General features: G+C 40.3%; 1 protein-coding gene across 1 annotated transcript in view; it reads right to left on the reverse strand.

The window, feature by feature from the left end:
* The window catches only part of amot (angiomotin), a 53,599-nt gene that overhangs the window by 15,920 nt on the left and 25,152 nt on the right, over window positions 1–12,527 (reverse strand). The window contains exons 8-9 of the mRNA XM_062433247.1: window positions 11,862–12,011; window positions 8,638–8,834 (exon numbers count right to left, since the gene is read on the reverse strand). Of these exons, the coding sequence (XP_062289231.1) occupies window positions 8,638–8,834; window positions 11,862–12,011 (347 nt within the window). The remainder of the gene's footprint in view (window positions 1–8,637; window positions 8,835–11,861; window positions 12,012–12,527) is intronic.

The following is a 12,527-nucleotide window of genomic DNA, read 5'->3' on the forward strand; positions in this document are numbered from 1 at the left end:
CACACTGTTTCAGGTGTTTCTAAATGGAGTAAATTGAGTTTTGGAGTATAAACACATTCTTTTATACATGAATAGTTACTGGTGCAGTCAAATGAACCAGTCTTTAATAGAAAAGTGTTTTTCCCAGCATGACACACCCCAAAATAGACTGCATCTTATACACTGGTGCGACTTATACACCTTTTTTTACGGTAATATGCTCAAATGGAAGACTATGGAGTCATCTTTAACAGATGCACCAATACAATCATTGCTTGGCTGCATGGGAATGGAGAAGGAAATATTACAGACAGCAAGCCAATAGGTGAATTTCTCACTGAAGATATCAGGGGGAAGTGGTTAAACACTTCCAACTCTAAAAAGAGGTTAAACTACTTAGATGGCCAGCGTATGACCCTGAATTGATGCCAGCATCACACGATCATAGATATAGACAATGGGTCTAATTTGGTATCACTTCCATATGCAAGATTGTTAAAAAATGGGAGCTTAATAGTTTTAATAATTTAGTCAGACATATGGGCTGGGTGGGCAGGACTTTTACAGGTACTTACAGCTTCGTGATCATTTTTGTGAAAACTTAAAAGGGTGTAATCCAACAGAGCCACCAGGGATGGAAATTATCACCCACCACACGCCAAATGCGGGTGAATTTGTGTGCTGGCGGGTGAATTGAATCAGTTTACCAGCCACTGTCAATGTCAATGTCAACTTTATTTATATAGCACATTTAAAACAGCCAATGGCCTACCAAAGTGCTTTACAGTAAAATAAGCAGAAACAATAAAAACAAACAATAAAAGCAATAAAAAATTAAAGCTGCGAGCAGTGTTGGGCGGGACCTCGCCCCATTGCGCACGTCGGGCCGCGGCAAAGGTTTCCGTCAGGTGCATTCAGACCCGGGCATTTATTGGACACTGCAATAAGTAGATACACGTTACACACTCTCTCTCTCTGTCTGTGTAGACATTTAGACTGAGCAACTGAAATGAACTGCCACTTTGATGAGTCAAACAGGAGAGGAACTTATTTCCAGTGAAACCTGTAGATATATTTGTAGTTCATGCTCATGTAATTCGTGTTTGATCAAGACTTTGACAGCAATGTCAGTGAAATAGTTGACAGACTGCACAGATATCTAAAATCATAATAATACAGTCAATAAACTTGAACTAGAATCAGAAAACTTCCTTATCAGGTATCATGACAAGTTTTCTCCACTGGGTGGCACACTAAGACCACAAATGAACCTGGCTGAGCCAGCTGCATACACACACAGTCGTTGCCATGGTAGTTAACGACTGGAGAGCATGACAACAGAGCATGCACAGACAGAATGGAGATGTGGGATTGAATGGGAGAGGAACAGGGTGCACATGTGGGGCCGCAGATCAAAAAGGATTAAACATAGCCAGACCAAATTACACACATCTATAGATGAGACTTGTGGCTACATTTTGACGTTTGAATGGAATCTGTAACTGAAAGTATGCAGGAATAATATATATATTTTGAAAAGCCTGAAAAATCGTCAAAGATCCCACATGTAACGGCAAACTCTGCACTTCCTGTTGGATTTAGGTCAGTGGTGTCAGCACGTGATTTGTAGGTCTTGATAAGACAAACAATTGAGTTTTGGTTTGATCTTTCTACGAAATTCCTATCAGGCGTAGTGGCCGTTTTACTGTTTCTAGGTGGCGCTAGAGAGCCCATTTTGGCACTTTAGGGGTTAATTTTTCCATTTTATCAAATTTATGGCCAGACCTGATGTGCGTGGTGAATTTGATCTGTCCTGGAGCATGTTTAGGTGGTCAAATTTAGGGTCAAAGTGGCATTAAACTATCTTCCCATTCATTGTCTATGGGAGCGTTTTGGCGAGGTTTTTGGGCACTTGACCTTTGAGGGCTTCTAAAATCCAAACCGGACGAGTAATGAAAAAGTTGTTCAGAACTTTTGTGCAGCAGGGTGTGCTAAGTCAGCTATTTAAGTTTGAAGCCGCCACGATGAACGCCCTCGGACAAGATAACGTTTGTAGCAGGCCAAGAATCGTCAAAAATTCCACATGTAACAGCAAATTGTGCACTTCCTGTTGGATTTAGGTCAGGGGTGTCAGGGCGTGATTTGTAGGTCTTGAAAAGACAAAAAATCGAGTTTTGGTTTGATCTTTCTACGATATTCCTATCAGGCGTAGTGACCGTTTTAGTGTTTCTAGGTGGCACTAGAGAGTTCGACGTTGTTTGTTTTTCCATTTTATCTAATTTTTCGCCAGACCTGATGTGCGTTCCAAATTTGGTGAGTTTTGGAGCAGGTTTAGGGGGTCAAATTGAGGCGCAAAGTGTCGATAGAATAATAATAAAAAACGATACAAATTCAATAGGGTCCTTGCCTCCAGGCAAGGGCAGGACTCCCTTCTGGAGTCCTCGCCCTCTTGCCTTTTGGCTCGGTCCCTAACAAAATAATATAGAGAAATAAAACAGATAAAACACCCAATAAAATTGGCTAAAGGCCAAAGGACAAAGTGAAAAAGTGGGTTTTAAGTAGCGTTTTAAAAGTGGAGAGGCTATTTGCAGTCCGCACAGTAAGCGGTAATGTGTTCCACAGAGTGGGGGCCGCAACTGCAAAGGCTCGATCTCCTCTAGTTTTTTTGAAGGATCGAGGAACGTCCAGTACCACCTGATTAGCTGACCTAAGGGCTCTGGAGGGCCGATGCAATTTAATAAGGTCGGACAGGTATTCTGGGGCCAGCCCATTCAGAGACTTAAAAACAAATAAAAGAATCTTAAAATCAATCCTGAACCTAACCGGAAGCCAGTGGAGAGAAGATAGCACCGGAGTTATGTGCCCTTGTTTCTTTGTCCCAGTTAAGAGACGAGCTGCTGCATTCTGAACCAGCTGCAGGCGGTTAAGCTCTGACTGGTCAATGCCGACATACAGGGAGTTGCAGTAGTCTAAGCGAGATGTAATAAAAGCATGGATAACTTTTTCAAGATCTTTCTGGCTGAGATAGGGTTTAACTTCGGCTAGAAGCCTCAGCTGAAAAAAGCTAGACTTGACCACTGAGCTGACCTGTTTATCTAATTTAAAAGCACCATCAATAATAACGCTAAGATTCCTGGCGTGGGATCCTATGTAAGATGCTAGTGGGCCAAGGGAGCTGGCAAGGATCTGAACCAGGTCAGGGCGCCCGAACAGGACAACCTCTGTTTTGTTTTCATTTAATTTTAAGAAGTTTAAATCCATCCATGTTTTAATGTCACTCATGCAGTTATGCACAGCGTGAAGAGAATCTTTGGTAGGGACCTTTAACGGCAGATATACCTGCACATTATCAGCAAAACAGTGAAAAGGAATACCATACTTCCTAAAAATCGACCCTAGGGGTAACATATAAAGGGAGAACAGTAGAGGGCCCAGAACTGACCCCTGGGGGACCCCGCAGGTCAGAGGGGCCACTGTGGAGGAAAACTGGCCCATGTGCACAGAGAAGGATCTATCAGAGAGGTACGATTTAAACCAACTCAAAGCAGTGCCTTTGATGCCTACACAGTGTTCAAGGCGTGACAGAAGAATTGTATGATCCACTGTGTCAAACGCCGCTGTCAGGTCAAGAAGAATTAAAAAGGCAGAGTTACCAGAATCAAGGTTTAACAAAAGATCATTAAAAACTTTTAAAAGAGCAGTTTCAGTGCTGTGGAGAGGCTTAAAACTAGACTGAAACAATTCACAAACATTGGCTCTTTTTAAAAAGTCTTGGAGTTGGTAAAAAACGACTTTCTCTAAAATCTTGGAAATAAAAGTTTTGAAAATTGGCCTAAAATTGGACAAAACCGAGGGATCCAAAGTTTTCTTTTTCAAAAGAGGCTGCATTGTGGCATGTTTGAAGGAGGATGGAACACATCCAGAACTGAGACACTGATTTATAAAAAACAAGATAAAAGACTCATCTGAGCTGAAAACCTCTTTAAACAAACGGGGTGGGATGCTGTCGGATGGGCAGTTAGCAGGACGTAAGTGTTCCACGATTTCAATGAGTGAAGAGAGAGAAACAGGCTCAAACTGATGAAAAACAGCTGAGCTTGCTGTGGGAACTGAGGGGTCCTGAGCAGACTGAGGAAGCGGGGACCTAAGAGCAGAAATTTTAGTGATGAAGAACTGTAGAAAATCCTCACACAGAGAAGAAGAAGGCTCAATACAGGCAGCATCACAAGGATTCACAAGAGAATCAAATACATTAAAAAGAACCTGCGGTTTGTGAACATTTGCGGAGACAAGTGAGGCAAACTATTCAGTTTTAGCAGCCTGCTGATAAGTTAGCAGACAGTCACGTAGGAGATCCCAAGAAATGAGTTTGGCCTTTTTCCACTTTCTTTCCTCCTGTCTACATGCGCGTCTGAGTGGACTCGTTCAGCCAAGGCTCAGTCTGTGGCTTACACGCTTTAAAGTCATGGGAGCAATGGAGTCCAAAATCTCATTGCAGAGTGAATCAAACATCGTCATGAAGACATCCACACTGAGGTCGCCAAAATCATCCAGAGAATACAAGAAGGAGTCTTTAAAAGCAGTGGAGAACTGCAGAGTTGAAGAATTAAAAACACGGAGACAGCGAACGGCGGCAGAGTCCGTAGTGGAAAGTGCAGGCAGTGAGAGGGAAAATAAAACAGGTAGATGGTCGGATAAGGGAGTGTGACAGATTTCGGTAATTTGTACATTCAATCTATAAAACAACACAAGATCCAAAATGTGGCCTTTTCATGCGAAACAGACTGTGTGAGATTAAAAGAGTCAATGAGATTGAGAAAGTCTCTGACCAGAGGTCTAGTCTCACAGCAGACATGCACGTTGAAATCGCCGACAATTAAAAAGTGATCATATTTAAGAGTGAAAGTCCGCAAAGTATAATAAAGTCTTTGTTAAATTTCAAAGAACAAAGAACAATCACGGGAAAGTTTACCTCAAAGAGTTGGAGCTCGAAGCTGGAGCAGTTGACAGCTGAAGACTGCTGGCAGTGAAAGGTGGATTTAAATATGGATGCCAGTCCTCCACCTTTGCCTGTGGTGCGAGGGGAGCTGAAGAAACTACATCCAGGGGGAAGAAACTCCGAAAAAGGAACAAGTTCACCTTCACGGAGCCCGGTTTCCATTAAAAACATAAAATCCAGTTTGCATGAGGTAAAGAAATAATTTAGTAAAAAAGTTTTGTTGGTGACGGATCTCACATTCAACAAAGCCAACTGAACACTGCGTCTCCCGGTTCGAGCACGCCAGCTAGAAGGAAGCAGCAACAGCTGATCGGGGTCCACCGAACAGCTGACGCTGTCAAAGCCGCTGACGTCAGGGAGCACTGGTCGGATCCATCGGCCTCTAGTCCTCCTCGAGCGCAGGGAAAGGGGGACTGGCGGGTTCATTCCAGTCAGATCTGATCCAATTAATCTTAATGATCGATATCTTGGTTAAGGCATAACAGTGCGCTTTCCACAACCCTAGAGTTAGATCCGGTCAAATTATATGTTTCTGATTGGACCAAAGTGTCAGTTGGACTTCACTAGCAAGCCTTCACTTGGACTCTTAACTGCTACTAATTATTAGGCTACTCCGCGCTCTGGTCAGCCGAGCCGGCGATATATATATCTATGGAGCCGGCTACCCCGTTGCTTGGCAACCATCGACTCTAAGTTTACAAGAACTGAAGTAAATTAAAATGTGGCGTTACATCGCAGGAGTTAAAAGAATCGCTGAGGAGAGTGTGAAGGAGAAAGGGGAGCCAAGCGAAGTAAAGGCCAACAAGAGATTTCTGAATGAAAAATGGACAACAGCGGAGAGTGGGGAACGCCGGTATTGGCTTGTGTACGAGGAGGAAAGTCAACTGATGTACTGGTCGGTTTGTCGTCAACATGCATCGGACACATTAATTTAATAGCTGAACCGTGGTAACTTCTCTCCTTACTTTTGGCAGACTTTTCTATAAAAATGTCCACTTTCTTTGTGTGGGTCCAGTACGGTTGAACATAGGGAATAATTAAGTACAGTAAATTCTATAGTTGCAAGTAGATATTGCTATATATTACTAACCTTCTAATCACCTAATGATGCAATTTCCACTTCCTTTGTGTGGGTCCAGTGCAGTTGAACATATGAAATAAGTTGAAGTATGCTTACTGTAAATTCCTGTAGTTGCAGGGAGATATTGATATAGATTTCTAACCATCTAATCTTCATTTTGAACCACTTTGTCTATTCAGACTTCGTTTCCTGTTATTTCATGACCTAGTAGATGACCTTTGGATAGTTTTACCTCTGTATCACATAATAACTGAATAATCAACTCTGGTAACAAGTACTGATTGGGAAATACTATGTGCATGTCTTGTACAAGAAAAATATGTTTCTAGGCATTGTACTGTACACATCAACGCTTAAATATAAAAGTGGCTGGTAAAAATGTTGAGTGGCTAGTAGATTTTAGAATTTACCAGCCGCAGTGGCAGGTGGACAAAAAAGTTAATTTCCATCCCTGAGAGCCACCAGCGGTTATTCATATATTTATGGATGCTTGTTACTCAGTTAAACAAAGGACTTATAGGCAAGTTGTTTCATGTTTCATCACTTTAGTAAATAAGGACACAACAGACTGTGAAACAACGATGGGAAACAGAGTTGAGCATTGAGATAACAGAAGACCTGAACGCCTGGGAAATATCGTTATCCTACGTCAACTCTTGGGCCTGGAGAGACTTCAGTTGGAACATTCACATGCACAGGGGTGCGAGGGAAATCTGATCTATTACAGATTGAATCAGCCTTGCAGTCAGACTTCAATACTCTACAACACTGGCTCTCCTTCTGTTCTTACAGTCTCTAAATCTACTGCCTTTAGGTTCAAAGCTCCCTCTGACTGGAGGTCACTACGCTTTTTCTACCCACTTTTGTATAATTTATGAATGCATGAACCTTTTGTTCCGCTTGCAGTCATTATTATTATAATAATTATCCTTATTTTGTATGACTTTTTTTTAAGATTTTGTCCGGCATAGACACCATTATTTAGCAGAAGACAGGCAAGAAACATGGGAGAGAGAGGGGGGTGTGACATGCAGCAAAGGACCTCCGATTGGGATTCAAACCGAGGTCGGCTGTGTATATGGCATGCGCTCTAACCACTCGACCACCTGTGCGCCACAAGACGGTACATCTTAAGGGGTTACATTTTCCAGTTTTCCTTTCACAATAACATATCTTCTTCCTTATCACTGATTTCTTTTGTATATTTAAATTTCACTGAGTTAAGAATGAGTATGGTCACGCCTCTTCTACAACCATGACGGACGGAGCAGTAGTATGTATTTGTATAGACAAACCTCTTAAGCTTCTCAGTTTCATGCCTTGATAAATGTGTTTCCTGTAGATACAGTGCCTATAAAAAGTATTCACCCCCTTGGATGTTTTCCACTTTTTTTGCTTTTAAAAACTAAATCATGGAATATATTATAATTTGACTTAAAATTAAAAAAAAAAAAAAAGAATTTACAAAAAACTGCTCTTTATTGCCAAAGTAAAAACTGATTTCTACAAAATAATGTTACTTAATTAAAAATATATCATATAAAGTAGGTGATTGCATAAATATTCACCCCCTTTAAAGTGGCTGACCTAATTCCAGTTCCAGCCAATTCTTGCTAGTATTCTTATAAATAGTAAAATAGATCATTGTGATTGTAGCATGGGCGTAGGAAGCATTTGAAATCTCTACACCAACCGGTCGAGGGAGATGTTCTCCCACTTTGAGCCTGGTTCTGTCTGAGGTTTCTTCCTGTTAAAAGGGAGTTTTTTCTTGCCATTGTCGCTAAGTGCTGCTCATGTGGGAATGTTGGGTCTCTTTAAAATTAAAACCTGAAGAGTACGGTTTAGAACCTGCTCTATGTGTAAAGTGCCTTGAGATAACTTTGTTGTGATTTGGCGCTATACAAATAAAGATTGATTGAAGATTGACACCAGAGTAGAGGTCATTTCCTGTATTCTGGTGCCTTTTAACAGGTGTTTTGACACTTTGATCTGACTTTACGGTGAGAAAAATGATGGGTAAATGACTTTTTAATAGTTCACTTACAAATTAAGTGACTGATCTCCCCTCTTTATCTTCCTGTACTCCATAATAAGGAAATTGTTTCTCCTGAGCAGCTTTCAAAGTCCACTATCTTGTCCTGCTTATCCATCACTACTATCATGTCAACGCAGGCTGATTCCAGGTCTGCTATCCCAGTGTCTCTGCGATGCTTGCATTTTCACTCTGGTCTCTCGCAAAACTTCCTTTATTTTTCCTTTAAGGAAAAACATTTGATTTACAGGTGTTCGAGCAGTTGATGCTCTAGCGGCTGTTTGCAGGACTCATTTCAGGCTACATTACATTATTCAAAAGTTAATTTGAAAAAAAGCTGGTGGTGAACTGTAAACCCAAACTCCCTACTACACAGGTTTCTTCATAGGCATTATGTCTCAAATAGTGTGGCCATATTGTTCTGCTGTCTGTGATTGCAATGAATCTTCAGCAACCACAACAAGAAACAATTGACAGACATGTCGGTGTTTGAAAGAATGGCTTAACATTTTTTAATTTCTCTCAAATTTAAACTCTTAAATGTACCTCTGAGTGGCAACAGAGGCGGCAGCATCCAGGGCGAACTGCCTCATCACACTCTCCTCCAAATACTTTTGCTCCCATTTGGTCATGTCAGCCTCCAGGGCCAGAATGCGCTCCTCTTTCTCCCTTAAGTGCTCCATCAGTGCTGTGGCGTTGTACTCTGAAGGGACTGCACTGCTGCTTTGAGAAGCTCCTTGGCGCTGGGAGAGATGAAAGAAAACAAAACGTGGGGAACGAGGTCGGGGGCAAAAAGTAAGGCAGAGACAGAAAGATAGAAGAGAGGACTGTTATTTGACTTGAATCAAAACTAAATGTTGCTGGCTTGTCACCTATATTGCTGTTCAAGTGTAGTAATTTTATGTTATAGCAAGATGAAATAATAAAAGACAATAGGTAGCAAGAAGGCTCCCAATAAAAACTAAGATGAATGATTTAAATGTTGATCATTGAAAAGATTACACCTGTTTAGCATCAACATGTTAGCATTGTAGATGTGGTTAATATTTACCTCAAAGCATGCAAGCTGAGTATAGCTTCACAGAGCTGCTAGCATGGCTGTACACCATTAACAATAATAGTTATGTAATTATTAACATTCTATTTGCATATATTTTCTAGTAACACTCTTAACATGGTTAACAACATACAGAAAACACAGAGGTATAAAAAAAAAAGAGTTTAAGACAGTGAAAAAACTATGCTGTCTAATGTGTCAGAAAACAACAGGAGAGGAAATCTGTCAAGAGTTCAAGTTTGGCGTTAATATCGCACAGTGACAAAAACTGTGCGATATTTTTTTAAAAGATAGGACAAAGACAAGACAAAGGAATGGTGTATCGCCATGTGTTTGCATGCAAGTTCCTGCTGATTGTGAAATAGCTGAACTGTTTAGCACCTGCCTGATAAGGATACAAGGATGGTTTACTTTTTTGTTTTTTTGTTTTTGTTGTGTTCAATTATGAACTTTTTTATTTGTTTTCAGTTCATTGTTTAATGGGGGTATACTGAAGCCCATAAGACTGCAACGTTAGCGTGATACTAAATCATTCTGTTGATCTGAAAGGAAGAGCTATACAGTTTGTTAAACTGCCTGCTAATATATTAAGTTTATTCATGTTTTGCTGTAATACCGTCAAGGTTACATGTGTGTAGGCTAATTATTTTCTTAAAGTATGTTTTGTGTTTATATTTGATGTAAAGAAATGGTATATGAAATTAAATATTATTATTGATAGCATTCTGATTGAAATTGTTCAAGGTAAATGGTGTCAAGTCATGATTTTACACTATTTTTGAGGAATATGTATATTGTAAGGTTATATTTTTTTAGGGTTTTCAATATAATTTAAAAGATGGTAATCATTTTTATTTTCTTTCAAGCTCTTACAGTGTGTTCATGCTGTGTTCACAGTGTGTTCACTGTGTGAAAAGGAACAAAGAAAAGAAAGGGACACTTCAATGCTAAATAAAATTCTGTGAACCATCAGTTAAAGAGTCACACATCAGCTGTGGAAACAGCTGCTGGTTGACTGTGAAGGTGAAGATTTTCTGCTTTAGAAATAAAGACACTGTTAGTTACAGTCCTGCTTGTGACTGAGTCCTTGGCTGCAACATAAACTATATACAAACAGCTGTAGTTTGAAGCTAACATAGCGAATGCTAGCCATGCTAGTCTCCCTCAGGAGAGACACCAGTAGCATCTCCTGAGGAAGCAGCAGCCATTACAAACCAAGTTTAAGGTGACAGAGGAGGGCCCTCCTTCATTGTTATGCTGTCTATCATTATTTCACACCCCTCTCTCTTAATACCACGCCCCGAAGCAATATCAGTGCCAAAAGCCTGAAACTGAAACAAAAAGATTTGAAACTGCAAAAAGGAAAAAAATGGATGAAAATAAATAATTTATTCAAAATGAAATAATGAATTTTGATTCTTTAAAAACATTGTTTTATTTTTCAAAATTGAATAACAAAACTTGGACTCTCAGTTACAAATCTCTTTTTCCAATCGGAAAATATATGACCTCCATTTAGCTCTACAGCACTTGAGGTCTTAAGTCCATGGATGTCATTAGGCCAATTTTGGGGGGGCTTAAGCCTCCCTAAAATGTTCTAAAGCCCCACCAAACCATTCAGGGTTTCCAACAGCACTTTCCTGCTTAGGCGGCCGCCTTAACTAACGTCTTCAAAAAATGTACAGCGATGTATATTAATGTTCAACCAACGTCTGCAGCGGTGTTTACTGCAGGACGACTGGTCGAAACCGCTGTGTCCGACTGTCTGACTTCGACCCTGAACACACCTGTAGCTCTCGCTGTACCTCCCGCTAGCATAACACAGACAAGCTAACAGTGATATTAAGTTTAAGGAAACAAACACAGACCGCTGGTTAAAACATAAATCTACATCATCTGAGGCAGAACCTGCTCAGAAAAAAACAGCGGAGCCCAGAAAACTAATGCAAACAGCGCCATGTGATGTCAACATTAACAACGTTAATCCTCAGACAGGTAACTGTGACGTTACTATAGCAACACGTTTCTCATTCAACAGATCTGAAGAGAAAGAGTGAGGCATTCAACAAAAACGTGATGCTACTGAAACTGAATATAACTACTTAACTGTATAATACTATATAACTTGTAATTACTATAAAATATAGTTCAGAAAATAACTTCACTACATAAGATACTCAATGGCCTAACCTGTGCAATCTAATTCAATCCAATGAAACAGCTCTAAATCTACATTTATGAAGCTTATCCTACATTTTTTGACAAGAAGGTGAAAATACTGCTTTATGTTTATTATTTAGTGATTGTGGTGTATTAGGGTGCAATGTAATGCACCCAAGTACACCATCACCACTTAGTATGACTTTAGTAATAAACAAAGTAGAATTATCACTTGTTTTGGCAAAGTCAACAAAAGCTGAAAATGTATAAACTTCTAAAAAAAAGGGCAGAATTTATAGCAGAGCTGTTGTATTGGATTGAATTATATTGCACAGGTGTTCCTAATGAAGTTGCAGATGACTGTAGTTCAGAGAATAAAATACTAATTACTATATAATATAGTTCAGAGAATACCTTAAATTGAAGGAGAGTGACAGAATGCCTGACGCTTTGCATTGTGACCGATGAGGTTTTGCATCCATTAACAAAATGCTAAAAGATATCAGTATGTCAGAACATATCTCTGTCTAGCAATTAATGTTGATGTTGTTACCTGCTGCATGCGTAGTGACTCCAGCTCTCTCTCCAGTCTTGTACGGAGTCTATGCTCGAGTTGTTCTCTCTTCTCACATGCTGCCTGGAGCTGCGCCAGAGCCTGCTGCATCCTCTCCACCTTCTCTACGTAAATCTGCTTTTTCTTCAGCTGTGAGTGCGCACACACACACACACACACACACACACACACACACACACACACACACACACACACACACACACACACACACACACACACACACACACACACACACACACACACACACAGGATCTTCATAAAGCACCAGAATTAAGGACAGGGGGGAAAAACTGTTTTGGAGCAGGTTTTTTAAGCATGGCCCTAAACTCCATAGAAGCACATCATCTAATGATATAGCAGCTCTGGATGGCAATACTTTGGCATCCAGCACCACCGTAAGGAATCTCAGAGTTTGTCCTTCAACTCCCACATAAAACACACTTCAAGGATTGCATTTTTTCATCTGTGTAATAATGCAAAAATCAGACATATCCTGTCTCAAAATGATGCAGAAAAAAAAGCTCTTAATGGTCAGGCTCCATCATATTTTAAAGTACCTTATAGTACCTTATGTACCTACTAGAACACTGCGCTCCCAGCATGCAGGCCTACTTGTGGTTCCTAGTATCTCTAAAAGTAGAATGG

The sequence above is a fragment of the Scomber scombrus genome, chromosome 14 (assembly GCF_963691925.1).
Source record: "Scomber scombrus chromosome 14, fScoSco1.1, whole genome shotgun sequence".
Lineage (NCBI taxonomy): Eukaryota > Metazoa > Chordata > Actinopteri > Scombriformes > Scombridae > Scomber > Scomber scombrus.